The following is an 18,320-nucleotide window of genomic DNA, read 5'->3' as shown; positions in this document are numbered from 1 at the left end:
AGTCTTTGGCTCGTCTTATCTAATGTGCATCATCCAGGCGGTTCAAGTGTCATGCCCGCAGCACGGACTGTGAATGCTGCTATGCTAATTTGTCGTTTAACTTCATTCCAAGCCCAGGGCTCGAAGCTTATTTTTTGCCCAAGTTGCCCTCGGGCAAGTTGGAGAAAATTTTACTTGCCCGAAACAAAATTTTACTTGCCCGAATTTTGTTGGAGTGGATTTTTACTTGCCCGACACGGAAACAAGCGCTGCTGGTGCGCAGGCGCAGAAGAGCCAGGGACGGGTGAGGGAGCATGCATTTAATTACGAAGCGCTTTGCCGTTATCAATGTATTGCAGACTTACACAAGAAACTAACCGCTCCCTAGAAAACAAAATGTCGGACCAGAAGCGGCAGAAGTTGCGAGAAATTATGCACAAAATCGTCTTTTTACAGCTTGAAAACATGGTATTATGGCAGGGCAAGTGAGGAAAAATTCTACTTGCCCGTCTGCCATCGCTACTTGCCCCGGGCAATCGGGCAATTGTTAGTTTCGAGCCCTGAAGCCTTCTCTTGGTTCGCTGAGCGCTCAATGTCCAACAATGCGTCGTAGGTCCCGGGGAAAGACCGTCCTTCATATTTATTATGGCTGCTTGGAGCAAATACCACATGGCTTGAAAACAGGGTTAGTGAACATGAAAATACAGAATGTATTAGAAAATAATGAGAATGGGCGTGTAGGGCAGCCAGTTCAGTTGGTTTGTAAGACCGGCCGAATGGTCTTCCAGGTAAACCCATAAAGGCACTCTCCAGATAAATGATTCTACGTATCTGCAAAGGACTGGTCAAAGCATACATCTAAGTGTAAATGAAAATGGTATTTTCTTACTCTGCTATGTTTGCGTGTTGTAAGGGCTCGTAGAACTCCCTCGCTGCAATGGTAAAAATTTCAACCGCTGAAAACAAGTAGTCTGGGGGAAAAAATAAGGAAAACAACCTACCGTTTTTTCCATGTATAATGCGCCCCCATGTATAATACGCACCCTAAAAATGGCATGTTGATGCTGGAAAAACTGCTGTACCCATGTAACAACCGGATGTTATTCTGCCGGTCAGTATCACTGCGCATGCGCTAGCAAACTCGATAGCGAAGAAATGTTTCGGATTTGTGTAGGGTACATTTGTGACAGCAAACGAACAAGTGATCGAGCAAGCGTCTGATACGAGAGCATTGTGTTCGTATGGAGCGTGTTTGAAGTGAACAGCAGAGAAGAAAGCGCATCTGTAATGGCGGCCTCCGTATGATATCCGGATTTAAAAATAAATAAATAAATAAATAAAACAATATATATTTTTTGTACCCATGTATAATGCGCACCCCAGATTTTGAGACAATAAATTAGTTAAATTTTGCGCATTATACATGGAAAAAAACGGTAGTCATAACAAAATATGATTTTAACTGACTTGTGGCTTACCAAAAGACAAGTATGTCTGCATCTCCTTGAGGTGCGTTTGTGCGATCTCTGCAATGCCGTGTGCGTACTTGTTGAGGGAGATGGCATACTGGTTGGCATCCAAGGGATGATTTGGGAATCCGCCAGGAGGAAGACGAGCCCGCCTCTCACTTGAGCCACAGCCCGAGGCCTCGTAAATGAAGGGTCATAAAACTTCTCCACAAAGTCAAATCTTTCATAAACCGTGTGATAGACGGGATAATTGTGAAATGTATCAAAGGGGTCAAAGCGTGTACAGTGTCCGCCGTACACGCTCCGCTCTTCCCGTGCAATTTCGGGTAGTGATTCTATATCCATCCACATATGCAAACTGTGTGCACATCTGACTTTTTATATATATATATATATATATATATATATATATATATTAGAGATGCACCGATCCGATATCTGGATCGGATATCGGCCCCGATATCAACAAAATAGATGGATCGGGTATCGGAAAATACAGCCGATCTGTGAGCCGATACTTTCCTTAATCTATTGGGACGCGGGCTACGTCATACGTCAGCAGCACGTGTTCCGCATGCCACGAGAGTTTTCTAAACAAACGCAAACATGGAGCGAACGTTCGCTTCTCTTCCCCGGGTTGCTAAGCGGACGTCAAACCCTGCGCGTTCGCTTCTCTTCGGGTTGCTAATGGGACGTCAAAGGCTGCGCGTTCGCTTCTCTCCCGAATGGGGGGGGGGGGAGGCTAATCGGATGTCAAACGCTGCATGTTCGCTTCTCTTCCGGGGGGGTGTTAATGGGACGTCAAACGCTTTGTGTGGCGGGCTCCATCTAGTGTGGAAACTGAGAAGCTGAGGTCAAGCTTCTTGTGCGGGGCATATTCAATTATGTTTTCAGAATTTGCTGCGGGCCAATATAAACTGGACCGTTAGTTTGGACACCCCTAATTTAGAGCAAAGAACTGTGTAGTCTGCCTGATGCCATTGCCTTTGGTCTTTTCTGTTCCACATGTAGAGTTATGTAGCTTGTTAAGTCAACCATAATATCGGATCGGTTACGGGTATCGACCGATACGCAAAGCCACGGCATCGGTATCGGTATCGGAACTGAAAAAGTGTATATATATATATATTTATAGCTGTGTTCGCGTGACACACCTACGATAAAACCCAAACAAAGCTGCCACGGCCGAAATCCACCAGATACAGCGAATGGATCTACTACGTTTTGTCATGTTGTCCTACGCTGCACCGTGCACAAGCTTCCGACAATCCAGAGAAGTGCCTCCGGGGTCAATGCTCGACTCCAATTTGAACAAATGAAGAGGTGTGGCTATGTCAGTCCAGTTTTTCGTCACATACAGAAAATCCCATCAACACAACGAACGAGGCTCGCGCTTGATTCCCCCCGCCCCTCCTATAGGCTTTGCCAGCATTGTTCGTGATCGTTTCAACAAGTTAGAGAGACTTAAGTCAGCATAAGCATAAAAAGAATAAATTGATTTGTTTCTACACACAACCAAGGCTTGACATGAACTTTTTTGCTCACCAGCCAGTTGGAGGGTTGTTGGATCAGTCCCCGGGGTAGGACGTTCGTGTAACATCTCTCCAAAGTAATTGCAAATGTATGCAGTCACAATAATTCCAAACAGCTCTGTTAACTTTGAATCTAAATTGACAAAAGGTGCCCATTCAACAGTAGTAGACATGAATCACAACTTCTCTGTAATGTATGCGATTCATGAAGTTGTGTTTCTTTCAGACCCGGATAACACGCTTGAGCCACCCCAGCCAGCTGTGTAGCGGCAGTGGAGGTGGTCTTTTATGTCATGGACTGGATGGACCGTGAAAGGGAGAGGGGGATCTGTGTGCTTGCAGGAATGCGGGGCAGTAACTCTCATTCCCCAATGTGTTGTTTATATACTGCATAGCTATTGAGGGGACCCCCCCCCCCTCTCTCTCTTTCAACCTGCCACCACGATGATGGGCCAATACTGTGTTTTATTTTTAACTTATTGATATTGTTAGGTAATTGTTTACTGATTTTCCTGAATATCTTTTGATTTCTATATATAAAAGAATAATTCGTACACAGGTCACCTGATTTGGATGTAAATATTGTACCCTCACTTATTGAATGTCTTGTGCTTCACTGAGAATGTTGGTCATTGTTGGAGCCAACTACTGTGATCAAGCATTGATTGAAGCACTTTCTAAATATCCGTCACCCGGGGTTTCATCAAATACTAGGGATGGGCGATACCAATGATTTTGGAATCGATCCGATACCAAGTATTTCCTACCCAAAACACCCGATATTCGATCCGATATCGATACCGGAAGTGTAATTTCCCGCCAAAAAAACAATTTAAATGCAGTGGCATTCTTGCTCTTGGAGAGTCATCTATTGAATTCTGTAGAAAAAAGTATTACGTCATGTACATGAATTATTAACCTTTTTAGACATTAGTGCATTAGTGGAAGATGCATATTAATAGTATAACTGTAGTGGGTTGACATAATTCACCCGGAACCTAAGTTCACGTTGCCGAGTTCCGTTTACACGTGTGGGAGTTTCCTGTTTGAGGAGTGTGCGTTAGGATCTCGAGGGAAAAAGAGTCGGCCCGTGGTTGCGAGAAGATAATTATAAATGTCATTAAAACAACTGCCGTTGGCACCGTCATTTACCACTCCGCCTCCGACTCCAGTCCTTGCACACCACATAACTTTAATAAAAAGGAGCTATTCTTTACTTTTTTCTCTCTCTCTGTTATTGGGAAAAAGTTTTGTCTTTTAGTATAATCTAAAAAGAGACATGGTACCAACAGAGATGCAGGGCTTAATCGTCATGAGCAGCAAAACTATCAATTTGTAAAGCCACTGGATACTTACATTTAATATTGTAATACTTTAGTGTTGTTTATAGGAAGTGGAGTTACAAATAAAATGTATGGCGTTCGACCACAAATTGAAAAGGGGAAAACTTTATATATTTGACATATTTCACATTTTGCCTCGTTGTTATTAAGTAAAATATAATATCCCCAAACCAGACTTCTCTTGCGTTCGGACTGGGCCGCCACCGTGGCCATGCTTGTTTGTGTTTGTTTGGATTGGAACGGGGGGCGGAGGAGGAGGGCTTGGCTTGTGAGAAAAGGGGGCGGGAGCAGAGCAGAGCAGGACACGCCGGTGCAGCAGGCGGAAGGAAAAGTAGTGCTAGCATGAGTGCAAGTCGTCAAATTGGAGCAGAAAAAAAATGAGGAAAAATATTATTAAATAATTGTAAGTATCGATATTTTAGCTAGGAATATCGATACTCAAAAATGAGCAGCCTGGATCGATACATCGATATTTCGGTATTGATCCGCCCATCCCTATCAAATACTCCCAGGAACACAATTTGACCCCCATTTGAGTTCCGCTGCACTAGTACTTGTAGTATATTGACTTGAGCGGGTGGACGGCGTCCTCTTGTGGCCATCAAGGAGTGACACTAATGATGGTCGGTGTTTTCTGTCTCTCCCTCTCTCACTCTCAAGTACTACATAGATACTCGTCAACTTGGGTCGAGGGAAAGAGCTCGCTGGCTGGCTGGCTGGATGGATGGCTGTCTGGAGCGCTCTCAGCCACACACACGCACGCACACACATACATACACACAGTTACGGGCACTTTGACGAGAAGGTCGGAGACATCATGGTTGTGTCAGCGCGGAGCTGGCTCACCAACGAGGGAGGAAAACACTTGGTCCTGGTAGGGGCGGCTTTGTCAACTTTTTCAATGTAGTGTCTATAGTTAAGTATTGGATTGCATTTGTGTACGTGTAGATGATGTGGTTGGGAGCTAACAGCTGGCTCTTTGTCAAAACCTTCCTGATGTACTCCGGTGGACAGCAGTATCACTACCTGTACAAGATGCTTGGGGTAAGCACGCACGCACCCTTGACCTCAGCTACCTCAGTCATCACTTGTCAATTATCCATGTTTCTAAGACAACCCAAAATATTCATATTAAGAAGTAACACTGCCCACACACTGTTTACATTTAATGATATTTTTACATCACAAACCATCCCATTCACATTTTGGGGCATTATCTGTGGTGGTTTGTTGCGTGTCACGCTTGCAGCTCGAATGAGTCCATGAGTGTTATATGCACTTTGCGTTTGTGTGTGAGCACGAACCAAAGGGCCAGTTACCTTGGTAAGTGGACACACACATACAAACTGAGGTAGGAATTTGATGCTTGCAAGGGCCATGTGATCGTTGGTGTAATTGTTGTCATAAGTTCCTGACAGTGTGTCTGTTTATGTTTTTGTTGCATACGCCAAATTACCAGTGACAGTGTCAGATCAGGTCAGGTCAGCGGAAAGAGGGAAAAGAAAAACAAGAATTCAAATTCAAATGGAAATCCATGCAGGATTTTTTTTTAAAGGTTGAAAAGTAAGATATAGAAGCAAGCTGCATGTGTGAACTATTCATGTGCAGCCTGACCGGTGGGAAGCATGGGGGAGTGAGGGGCAAGTGTGGGCATGCTGCTGGCTTTGCCTGAATGCCTTGACAGAGGGCTTAAGCTTCTGTGTGTGTGTGTGTGTGTGTGTGTGCGCGCGCACAAACCAGAGATTCATTGCGCTAACAACATTGAAAGAAGTTGAGTTATAACTTTCTAATCACTTTTCTGATTTACCTGCATGCAGTGTGTTAGTGTGTGTTTGTGTTTGTGCGTGTGTGTGTGTGTGAGTCCTTACCGTATCTGCTTTGAATTTCTTTCATCAGCTGTTTTTCTCCCTTTGCAAGAGGTCTAAAAAGCATGAAAAAAAACACAATAGCTCAGCAGCATAAACTCAGGATCGTCTTCACTTTTTTTCCAACCTGTTCATTGCAAAATGTATTTTTCAGATCTGCCTACCTGCATGATCCACTTCAATCGTTTTGGCATCTGGCGACTCTAATTAGAAAAGACGGCACCAGCAGTGCTCTGAGAATAGCATTAAACATGCAGGCTGACTCAAAACGGATGCCAAAGCGCAGCCGACGGTTGGCATCAAACAGCCCTAATTACCGATCAGGGGCCTGATGAGATTACACAGATGACAACCCTCACGTGCCACTTGAGGCAAACAGCACAGCTTTCACCCTGCTCGGGCGACCCTCCACTTCACACAATCCATGTGGTGCGGCCACTGATTGGTGCTAAACTTTCCATTTGCTCCAGCAAATATTCACGGTGGTGCTAGAGTTTGAGACAGACAACCAACCTTTCAGGGCCATTGTGACTTCCCCTTGAAAGAAAACACAATCAACTATTTTCCAGGCCTTTCTTATGCAATGGCCAGGTCTGACAACTCACTATGAGGCCATAGCACAGCCAACCAGCATCGGATGTATCGTTGCAATAAATACAAAGACGGCAATAAAAATCAGTCACAAGTCACAAATGTGAAACATTCTTTAGGCAGCACTAGCTTTGCTGTTTTATTCATCTGTCACACGGTAATTATTTTGACATTGTAAATCACTAAAAGTTAGGCCTTAGGAGAGGGTCACGCTGACTGAGTTTTAAATGTTCACTATAGTATTGCTATTATCTAGCAGTGTATTCAAATTTTTAAATTGCCATCTATAATGTCACTTATAGAACTTCAATTTCATGTATCAGGCATGTTGCCACTCTACAAAACTGACAGCTATACAATGGTGTTTTGTATTTTTTTTTTTCCCTCAAGAATATTTGCCTCGCTATCAAAGATTCTGGGTTCAAAACTAGGCCTTGATGTTTTTGTGTGAACCCTTTGCATGTTCTCCCTGTGCTTGTGTGTTCTCTAAGAACTCCATTTTAACCCATCGTTCCACAAATAAGTACAATGTTTTAGGGCAACCTATCCAGGGTGCACCTCTTTCGCCAAAGTGCAATGCGATAGGTTTCAGCTCAGCATTGATCTTGAAGTCAAATTGAAGATGGCTAAGCAAGAGTAACAAACTTTTCAATAGATCCACAAGCATACAGTATAAAAAATGTGCATGTGTGTTTTCCTCCAGCTTGGACTTTGCATCAGCAGGGCCTCTGCATCTGTGCTGAACCTAAACTGCAGCTTGGTGTTGTTGCCCATGTGCCGTACACTTCTTACCTTTGTCCGAGGAACACACATGGTAGGAAGTGTCTTACTGCATGTCACGCCCTTTTCATAAGAGTCCGCGTTCAAGATTTTGGAATATTTTGCTTTCTTCAAGGTATCAAGCAGAAAGACCCGACGCCTACTGGACAAGAGCAAAACCTTCCATGTGGCCTGCGGAGTTGCCATCTGCATTTTCTCTGGTAAAAAAAAAAAAAAAAGAAAGTACAAAAGCAAAGCTATTAAAACTCTTATTCTGTATGTGTGTGTGTGAGTACATAAGTAGATCCATGCCGGATCAGCATTCCTGCAGTACCAGCTGTCTGTCCCTCCAGCTGGTGGGGCGTGTGTTCTCACTTTTCAGTCTGTGTGTTCTTGGGAGTCTTCTTCCATGACATCACCAGAGCTCCTCGTAGCTTTATTGGTTGCTTTCACCTAAACACCATTGATTAGTTTTCCTTACTCTATTTTTTTTAATAACTTTTCAGTCTTTCATCTGGCAAAACCAGGGACGCAACGGTAGTACAAGCCAAGTCGGTTGAGTAGGGAGGGTTAGGGTTAGGGTTAGGGTTCTTTTCAGGCGGGAACTGTTAGATGCTCATGACATTGTGAGCAGGGTTTTTCCTCAAGGTGAAGGAGCCACAATTTGTCTCTTGGAAGACTATCATTTTGAAACAATAGACACAAAAGAAGGACCTGCAAGGACAGACATCTGCGATTCAGCATGACATCATCTCTATCTGTCACTTTTTTTGCACTTCATTCATGACACACACACATGCACGCCTACAAACACACAATCTCCCCTAGGCAAAGTTTTTGCATTCTAATAGAGAAATTCCAGAGTTGTGAGACAAAAGACAATAAGAAAGGAAAGGGGGTGGTGAAATCTGAGTGAGGAGCCACACATTGAGGAAAGAAAAGAGTGTTGGGAGGGGGGGGGGGTCGTGGGAGAGGATGTGTGTTTGAGAAAAAGGACCCTTGTGTCTCATGAGTATGCCCTCTAACACTATCAGCTGTTAAATGCCTGCGTGGCTAGCCTATGATGTCAAGGAGTGTGTGTGTCTGTTTGGGACTGAGTCAGAACGACATTCTGCTGACTTTCTGCTGAATGGACAAAGAAATTTGTGTGTGTTTTCATTTTATTCGGACCTTCAGATCTGTGTGCATATGTGTATGGCTTATATTTTCTCAAACATTATTGCATAATCTTCTTGTTCTAGTTGTTCACGTCTCTGCTCATCTCGTGAACGTTGTCAACTTCAGTCGCAGCTACTCAGAAGACTTTCCAGCTCTTAATTTTGCTCGCTACAAAGGAGAGGTGAGAATGAACATTTTGTGATATGAAAATAGCCAGACCAACATGAATCATTTCAAATTGTTCCCACAATTAACGTGACCTGCAAATTGTACAAAATAATAATATTAAATACATAAATAAATAAATAAATAAATAAATAAATAAATAAATAAATAAATAAATAAATAAATAAATAAATAAATAAATAAATAAATAAATAAATAAATAAATAAATAAATAAATAAATAAATAAATAAATAAATAACAGCATGTCCACTTCTGGAAGAGGGAACCTCCCATCTGTGGTCTCTTCTCAAGGTTTCTCATTTCCCCTAGCTGGAGTTTTGAGTTTTTCCTTGCCCTCTTGGGAGTTTAAGATCAGGGGATGTTTGAGAATATTTGTCATTTTTCACGTGTCCTGAGAGTTGTTAGTCACCTAAATGTTGAACAGAGGCTGTGATTTAACGAAGTCAAATTCCTTGTTTGGCACGCTCAAACATGGCGAATAAAAACTCTTGAATCTTCACAGTTAGGAAGGTGCTGGTTCAATTCCACCTCCGGGCCTTCCTGTGGGGAGTTTGCATGTTCTCCCCGTGTCCGTGTGGGTTTTCTCCGGGCACTCCGGTTTCCTCCCCAAAATTATGCTTGGCAGGCTGATTGAGCACTCCAAATTGCCCCTAGGTGTGAGTATGAGTACGAATGGTTGTTCGTCTCTGTGTGCCCTGCGATTGGCTGGCAACCGGTCCAGGGTGTCCACCAACTACTGCCCGATGACTGCTGGGATAGGCTGTAGCACGCCCGTGACCCCTGTGGGGACAATCGATATAGAAGATGGATGGATAGATAATAATAACGATAATAATACCGTATTTTCCGCACTATTAGGCACACTTAAAAACTTACATTTTACACAAAAAAACACAGTGCGCCTTATAATGCAGAGCGCCTTATATATGGGTCAATTGATGAATTTTTTAATCCATACTGGTTGTACACAGTGCTCTGCCAAAATGTTTCAGTACGTTTTAGTACGACTAGTAAATTACAAGGTCGCATCGCTTCCCAACATTAAGGCAACTGTCGTCAGGGGGCGTCACCGAATAGCTGTTGTACCCGCGAGGCTATTTCATTTCAAAATAGGCTGCTCCGTTAATGTTTCGAGTAAATTTACGGATTGATATGGAAGGGAAACATAGGTAAGCAGTACCAATGTGTTAGATCGAACTTTAGTCAGTTCTGATCATTTTATAGGAGATCGTTTGAGAAACGCGATCGTTTACACTTTGCTGAGGCTCATGGGGGTCTGCGAGCTGAGGAGCATGGGAGTTAGGGGGTGGCTAATGCTATAATAATAGCTGCTATACGCACAAGGCTATTTCATGTCAAAATAGGCTGCTTTGTTAATGTTTTGAGTGAATTTACGGATCGAAATGGAAGGGAAACATAGGTAAGCATTACCAGTGTTAGATCGAACTTTAGTCAGTTCTGATTATTTTATAGGAGATTGTTTGAGAAACGGGCGGCTCGGTGGCGCACTTGGGTAGCACGTCCGCCTCACAGTTAGGAGGGTGCGGGTTCGATTCCACCTCCGGCCCTCCCTGTGTGGAGTTTGCATGTTCTCCCCGGGCCCGCGTGGGTTTTCTCCGGGCACTCCGGTTTCCTCCCACATCCCAAAAACATGCTTGGTAGGCCGATTGAACACTTCAAATTGTCCCTAGGTGTGAGTGCGAGTGCAAATGGTTGTTTGTCTCTGTGTGCCCTGCGATTGGCTGGCAACCGGTTCAGGGTGTCCCCCGCCTACTGCCCGATGACGGCTGGGATAGGCTCCAGCACGCCCGCGACCCCAGTGGGGACTAAGCGGTACAGAAAATGGATGGATGGATGTTTGAGAAACGCGATTGTTCACAGAGGGCTCATTGGTTATTGGCTAGTGGATGCATACCGCAACCCTAGTTTGTTGCAGTATAGCTTCTATTTTATGCGCCTTTTAATCCGGTGCGCCCTATATATGAAATAATTTCCAAAATAAAAAATTCAATGATGGTGCGCCTTATAATCCAGTGCGCCTTTTGGTGCGGAAAATACGGTAATAATAATAATTATTGTTATTATTCCAATCTTTTCACACACAAAATGAAAAATAAACAAGTAAAATAATTTGGTTGCGTAAGCATGCACAGCCTGTTATCTGTAACTGGGATCTAGCTGTGTTCAGAATAAACGAGTCACATTCAAACGCTCATGAGCACACACCTGCCACCATTTAAAATGGCTCTGATTAAGTCTAAATAAATTTCCGATGTTGCACTAGACGTTCGTGACTTTTTTTTCCTAATTTGTCTAATGTCTTAAGGTCCAACTGAGCCAGCCACTCCCATCGTTGTGTTTTACTCTAAGTGCGGTATTGGTTTGGTGATTGTAGAATTCAATCATTTCTCAAAGAACATATTTGCTGTTAAGAACTGTTGGCAAATGGGGAACAATTTAATGACAAGTTCATATTTTGACTGTTGCTATCTGCGTAGGATCCAACGCTAATCATTCTGACCACAGGTAAGACAACACAATGTTTTATTCATGCACATTAATAGTGTATTAACGGGGATCGTTGGCACTGATTGGCTGTCCGATTTTCAGTTCCGGGAATCACTGGTGTTCTGTTGGTCGTCATCCTTTTCTTGATGTTCACGTCCTCCTCCTACTGCGTACGGTAGGTGATCATTACAGCCGTTTTTGCACTTAAAACTTTCCAAATCCAATCTTAACAGTGTGTCTGTGCTTGCTGGTCTGTCTCCACTCTGTCTCTGTTGCGCTGTCGCTGATGACTCACGCTGTGGCTGCGTGTTCAAAACAGAACAGAGTTCTGTTACAGAGCAAATCACTACTAAGTGTTTCACTCATAGTGCTGTCATTACTCAGGTCACAGTGGGTCACTCGCTCTGCGTGTCTGCTCTTTTATGCCTTTAGAAAATGAATAGAGCTTAAGAGGAATTTCCAGACGCCTCATGGATAGAGATAAGAGTTATGAGAGGTGAACAGATTTGTGGGATGATGCCACAAAACCCTTTTGAATACTGCATATAGACATCCTTTGTCTTTCGTGTATTTTGTTTTTGTACTTGATAGAAATATGATTACAAATGTAAAATGCTCAATCCAGTAAATAAAGAAATATTTCCGAAATTCTGACCTAGAGTGGGACACAATGGGTGCTTGTTGTAGACCATTTTAATAAACAACCAAGGGTCCACTCTTCTAAAGAAATAAATTTCAAAGTGTTGACTGGAGAGTTGGCAATGTCCATTGTGTGTGGTGTTTATGGGCCGTGGGGGTCGTTGTGTGTAATGACCCCTCTAATATTGTCCTCTGATGTCTTGCTTAGTCAGGCTCCGAGCTGGGAGTCTACTCGGGAAACAAACTCATCTCGCTTTCTTCTTTTGTTATCTTTGCTCCTTTTGCTTCTTTGTCTCTCATTCTCCCTTTTGTTCCCCGCAGAAAAAACAGCTATTTTTCAATACACCCCTCATATTTCAAAGATTTACTTGTAAATACACGACTAATATGTTGACCTTTTTTTTTCCCCCAGAATATACAACTATGAGATTTTCTGGTATACACACAACCTCTTCATCATATTCTATATCATTCTCATGGTGCACATGGTCGGGTACGTATTGGTATTAAATCAGATATTTCTTACAATCTTTACCAAGTTTGCTATTCTTAGCTTTTCATACATGCAAGTGACTGCTGACTTGTGCATGCGCTGCTGACTTGCCAACAATGACCTGCATATGTTTGTTTTCACACTCAAAGTGTAGAAACTGACATGAATTGATCATCAATTATTTCCATCTTCAAAAGAGGAGCACTAAAATATCAGACTAACATTGAGGCCCATGCCCCCGGGTGCTTACGAGCCAACCACAGCAGCGCCGAGCAACGAGGGGAGGATCTGGATAAACGTGAGGAAGAGGAAATGCGATGCAAGGCAGAGGCTCACTTCCAGTCACACTGCCCACAGGTGTGTGTTTGTGTGTGTGTGGACGTGCGAGTGTGTGTGATGCTACCATGGGGTACGCATGGGCATTTATGTCACAGTGAGCTTGTGAATTGAATTTTGTTCAGCAAGTGTTGAGGGAGTGGGTCCTTGGTGTGGTGCTTTTAGGGAGGTGCAGTCATCCTTTTTTTCACACAGTCTGTGCTTGTGAATGTACTTCCTCCTGTGTGTGATTATGTGTTTGCACATGGTCGTTAAGCTACAAGGCAGCACCATAAACCCCCCCTGAAACCCTCCTCAGGCTTTTGTGGAGCTGTGAGCAATTAAGTTGCAACAGGTACACGCCAAAAGAGAATAAGTAACAGCACACACATTGTTTAAACATACTAGTATGTCATCCAACCATGTTGCCATTGGGACTGGGTGTATATAGACAGCGGCTGTATTGGTCACAACAATCTATAATTCTAATTCCAACCAACACAACTCATAAAATCGTAATGTATGTGGTCATACAATGCTGTATCTTCACATCTCAAGAGCGATAAGCCTTTTTAAAGTTACATGGTAATGGGTCAGTGGTAGAGTGAGTGGTTGTCTCTCAACTCTAAGGTTGTTGGTTCAATCCTCAACCCTGGGGACCATGTCAAAGTGTCCTTGAGCAAGAAACTAAACTCTGAATTGCTCCAGGGGACCTGGCAGTGCCATGGCAGCAGCCTCTCATTGGTGTAGGAATGCGTGTGTGAATGGCGGAATGTAAAAAGTTCCTTAGCCTTTTTGCCTTTTGAAGTGTTTTTCTAGTAAAATACAAATTATTGATCCTCAGTAACACAAGTCCATCCATTTTCAGTTACAGATGAGATGATGAAAGGCTTTATGGTTAATTAACGTACGTGTGTGTGTGTGTGCGTGCGTGTGCATGTGTGTGTGTGCGTGTGCGTGTGTGTGTGTGAGTGCAAATAGACATGGCTGTGGGTGTCAGGTCCTTTGTGTCTCTACTGTGCGGAGCGCCTGTACCGCTATATCCGAAGTAGTGATCCGGTTACCATAGTGACAGTCATCAGGCATCCCTGTGATGTCATTGAGTTACGAATGCTTAAGAAGAACTTTAAAGCTCGTCCAGGGCAGGTAAGTTGTATGTTTGGTTACATCCCAGATTAATTATCTTGTATTTATATAATGGCAACAAAAGTTTTTTTTCGTCCCTCAATTTAACCTGCTTCCATCCCCTCACAGTATATCGTTCTCAACTGTCCCAACGTTTCGTCATTTGAGAACCATCCCTTCACGCTAACGTTGGTGAGAGTGCACGCAACTACAGTTTCGTTTGACACAATCCAGACATTTAACACTCAAAACACACAAGTGCATACCCATGTTCTCAGTTATGTCATCATTAGTGTCTTATTTTGAAAAACATGTACTTCTTTGCCCCCTCTGCTACTTGAACTCACTTGATTGACAGCAGCGACTTGTGATTTAGCCACACATCATTTTCCTGGGAACACACACATGCAACCCCCCCCCCCCCCACACACACATGCACAGACACACACACTGTGCATGACCAGTGTAGAATCACTCTGACAGAGAGCAGACTGACCCCTGAGGCCAGCATCTGCCAGCAGGGGGATTGTGTGCGTGTGTGTGTGTGCGCGCGCGTGTGTGCGTGTGCGTGTGTGTGTGTGTGTGAAATTCTGCAGAATTAATGGAAAAACATGTTGCTTTGGAAAGGTATCGCACATGTTTTTTATTTGTCTTTTATAGTACTCTCCAGCAACGGAGTCGTCTCCGTCTACACTGTGTGTGTGTGTGCGCGTGTGTGTGCGTGTGTGTGCGTGTGTGTGTGGTTTTTTGCTTTGTGATTCACTGTCTGCTGTGTAACTTTTGCAGTGTCCCACAGAGAACAAGGAAACGTTTGCTGTCCATCTTCGGGTCGTGGGAGACTGGACTGGTGAGTATATACTCACACACGTGCGCATTTTTGAGAAGATGGCTTCTTTTTTCTATGTGAAGAATCTACAATATCTCCATTAAAAAAAAGATATTTGTGTGCATGTGTGTGTATTATGGCGGATAATTGTCTGAAGTAGATGAATGTGTTCTTTTTACATTCAGTACATAAGAGGCAAGATCCAAGCAGGAGGAGGCTGTTTTCTTTAGGAGACTGTGACAAATGCATACTTGTTTTTTTTCCACACACACTCGCTTTGAGAATACAAGAGGGGAAGTCAGTTTGTTTGCCTTGGCTATTGAATCGGCAACGATGACGCGTGAAAGTAACGCATGATAACACTAGAAATGTAAAGATACGTAAAAAAACAAACATAATGCTTCTTCAATCGAATATTACAGCTTTGTTTTTGTATGTGTTGTGTTCCATTTCAATAATATCTTGCTGTATATTTGGGGGCCAAAATAACTATTTTCCTTTCATTCTCAGAACGCTTCACACAGCTGTTACTTCCTGACATTAGGAGGGACATGGACATCCTCCCTGTGGTGCATCAAAGAACATACCCCAAGTATGTGTGCATGTGAAAGACATGGAGAGAGATTGAGATTGCGAGACCCCACCCCATTGGGCTGATGAATTCTCATGCAAGCTTAAAACCACAGTGGGGTGAGAGGTCCTGACCCTCTGACACTGTGCTCTTCCTATTCTGAGTGTGTGAGAGGTGGACATAGAAAGGGAATGAGAGTCTTGTGACAGTACAGTTGAACAGTTCTGATACAGTTGCCATTGGTGTTTTTTTACGACAATTTTATTCATTGCCCTAAATCCATTGCCACGCACCCGCTTACACGCAGATATACACACACGGGATTTCAGATGCAGGATGTTTATCTGAGCATGTGTATTTAACCCTAAATAGGAAGTCCAATTAATTGTGTCTGTGGGTGCTTTAATTTGTGCTGTGCATCTATGTTGTGTCCGTGCGTATGTTCAGGCTTTATGTGGATGGTCCGTTTGGAAGTCCTTCAGAGGAAGTGTTCAACTACGACGTCAGCCTTTGTGTAGCGGGCGGAATAGGGGTCACGCCGTTCGCCTGCGTCCTGCACGCTCTGCTGTGAGTGCTTCCCACTGTACGTCACATGACTGGTGGAAATTGGTTTCAGCTGTCATTAGAATGGTTCTGCCTGTCCCTCCTCCTCATTGTGGCCCCAGTGACGGCTGGACGGGGCTCAGGTTGAAGAGGTTATACTTTGTGTGGGTCTGCAGGGAGCTCCAGTCCTTTTACTGGTTCGCTGAGCTACTGTGTGCCCTACATCACAAGGTTGGATCACACTCACTTTGTTATAAACATGTTTGGTCCACTATTTGCATTAAAATGACTGTATGTTATTTCAAATGACTTCAAGACAGCCCGTTCCAATATTGACAGATTAGCCACTTGTCCCAAATTGTCTAAAATGTCACTGAAAGTTTCCCAGGTTTTAAAGGCTCGCTACCTTCTTCGTCAATGCATAAGGCACTAATTACCATTTGAGTATACCTCACGCAAGTATGTACTGCATTGAAAGAAATGGTAGTGCTGCCACCATGTGGTTGGGAGTTAACATAGTAAAATAATTAAAGCCATTTGCCAGATTAACATGAAAATGTACTTTCTTTTTTGTCATCTAGTTATGGCACGAAAACAGACCCGACTACTTTAACTTGAAGCTGTACGTCAGTCAGTCCGACAACTTGCAGGTATGTGATCCACAGGTAAACACAAAACACAGGTTCCGTTCCTATGGCGGTATGAGGACAATGTTATGCAGTGTGTGCTTTGCTCAAATGAAGGGTAAACTCACTTCTTTCTATTCATGTTGTTTTTGCCTCTCAAGTGCTTAAGTGAGGAGAAATACCGTCCACTTGCATCACGGCTGTTGGTGGGCCGACCCAAGTGGAAGTTACTGTTACATGACATTGGACGGACCAATAAGCAGTGAGTATGAAGAATGATTATTTTCAGCTAGGTTAAAACATTTGTCCATTTTTCTTTACAGTAAGCGAGTGGGGGTGTTCTGTTGTGGACCCAAAGGCATCTCCAGGACTCTTCACAGACTGTGTAACTCGGCTCAATTTCCTGGAACTACTTTTGAATTTAACAAGGAGTCCTTCAGCTGATTGGGCTTCAGCAAGGCAAGCAGTAGCTACAGTGGATTCAGTCACTCAGCATTGGGAATTTTATAGGCTACATGTAATATAGCCACTCTAAAAGAGACTGCCAAAAAGGGGACTTGAACCTTGGCTTTTTACTTTACATTTTATCCATGGTGAGAGGGTCTGAGCCTAAAACAATGTTCTACAGAGGAGCGTCAGAATGGGATCAACCTCTAAAGTTCATCGGGAATTGTGAACATCACCTCTCACAACCTAATGTGCTTCATTTTGGAAGCTGCTAATCGATTTAGCGCTTTATTTGTTTTATGGAGGGATCGACTGGCCACATAAACATGTTTTATTATTATTATTATTATTGTTTTTTACACAGTGGTCCCTTGAGGTAAGAGTAATCTGACTTTACGAGGTTTTTTAAGAGCCAAGCCGCCATTTGTCTAATTTCTTTGCGATGACCTGCGAGCACAAAGTTGCCGCATGTTACAGATACATGGTGACTGTGAACTCAATTCAACTCACTTTACAATAAGTAGCTCTTTCTCAAATAGTGAAGAATTCTTCAAACAAGAGGCTTCAGGATGCTAATTGCTTTTCCCAGTTCAAGTTTACTGTTAACTAAATATAGAGATAAATACACGTGTCTTTAAAACAACCAAAAACTGTCCAAAGAAATACCTTAGTTTAATTTAATTAATATAGAGAGGTGCAGTTTTTGAAACCTTTAAGTGATGGAAATTGAGTCCAAGGCTAATATCGTTGCAGCGCTTAGAAAAGTGACAATGTGATTATGAGTCAAATTCATTGTTCGTATGACTCTACTCTCACGTTAGAAGGATCAGCAGCATGAATTTGAATTGAAGCATTAAATCGTGGGAGGCTGGACTGGATTAACAGCAGTACCATTCATTTCAGTGGGTAAAAATGATGTGACATACGAGTGTTTTCAGTTACAAGCGGTGTCCCTCAAATTCATATTTCAAGGCACCACTGTAGATGCACAAGTGGAGAAAATATTTCTTATGACAATGAAAGAAGGAGTTTTATAAATTGTACAAAAAATTATGCACATCACAAACCAGTAGTTATAATTAATTACAGTACTTCTTGTCTTCATTTACATGATTTATTTTGTTTTATCGTATTTTAATTTTGAGGGGCAAATCTCAGCTCAGGTGTTTGGATGTTCTCTCCATGCGTGCGTTTTCATGAATTCCTCTGACATACAAAGTCAACTAAAGAATTTAAATTGCTGTGTGGGGAGTTTCAATTATTTTTAAATAGAAGGACAACAGAGAATATTTGGATCAGATCTGATTTTAATGCAGCAACTCACATACATTTTATGAGCTTGTG

General features: G+C 42.8%; 1 protein-coding gene across 2 annotated transcripts; it reads left to right on the top strand.

Moving 5' to 3' along the window:
• Positions 1-4,386: 4,386 nt before the first annotated feature.
• Positions 4,387-18,217, top strand: LOC133155072 (NADPH oxidase 4). 2 transcript variants are annotated; one of them, XM_061280072.1, is made up of 19 exons: positions 4,387-4,726; positions 4,984-5,197; positions 5,272-5,367; positions 7,483-7,593; positions 7,675-7,759; positions 8,780-8,877; positions 11,382-11,409; positions 11,494-11,566; positions 12,443-12,523; positions 12,721-12,880; positions 13,820-13,984; positions 14,093-14,155; positions 14,750-14,810; positions 15,300-15,381; positions 15,808-15,927; positions 16,026-16,134; positions 16,485-16,553; positions 16,691-16,791; positions 16,853-18,217. In XM_061280072.1, exons 2-19 carry the CDS (start codon positions 5,048-5,050, stop codon positions 16,971-16,973), a joined length of 1,773 nt encoding a protein of 590 aa, XP_061136056.1. In that variant the 5' UTR covers positions 4,387-4,726; positions 4,984-5,047; the 3' UTR covers positions 16,974-18,217. The 2 variants fall into 2 exon arrangements, with proteins under 2 accessions (XP_061136056.1, XP_061136057.1); XM_061280073.1 differs by lacking the exon at positions 4,387-4,726 and having other exon boundaries at positions 4,886-5,197.
• Positions 18,218-18,320: the final 103 nt, after the last annotated feature.

Source organism: Syngnathus typhle, linkage group LG6, assembly GCF_033458585.1.
Source record: "Syngnathus typhle isolate RoL2023-S1 ecotype Sweden linkage group LG6, RoL_Styp_1.0, whole genome shotgun sequence".
NCBI classification, from domain to species: domain Eukaryota; kingdom Metazoa; phylum Chordata; class Actinopteri; order Syngnathiformes; family Syngnathidae; genus Syngnathus; species Syngnathus typhle.
Note: the sequence above shows the minus strand (reverse complement) of the source record. Positions and strands in the feature narration are given on the sequence as shown.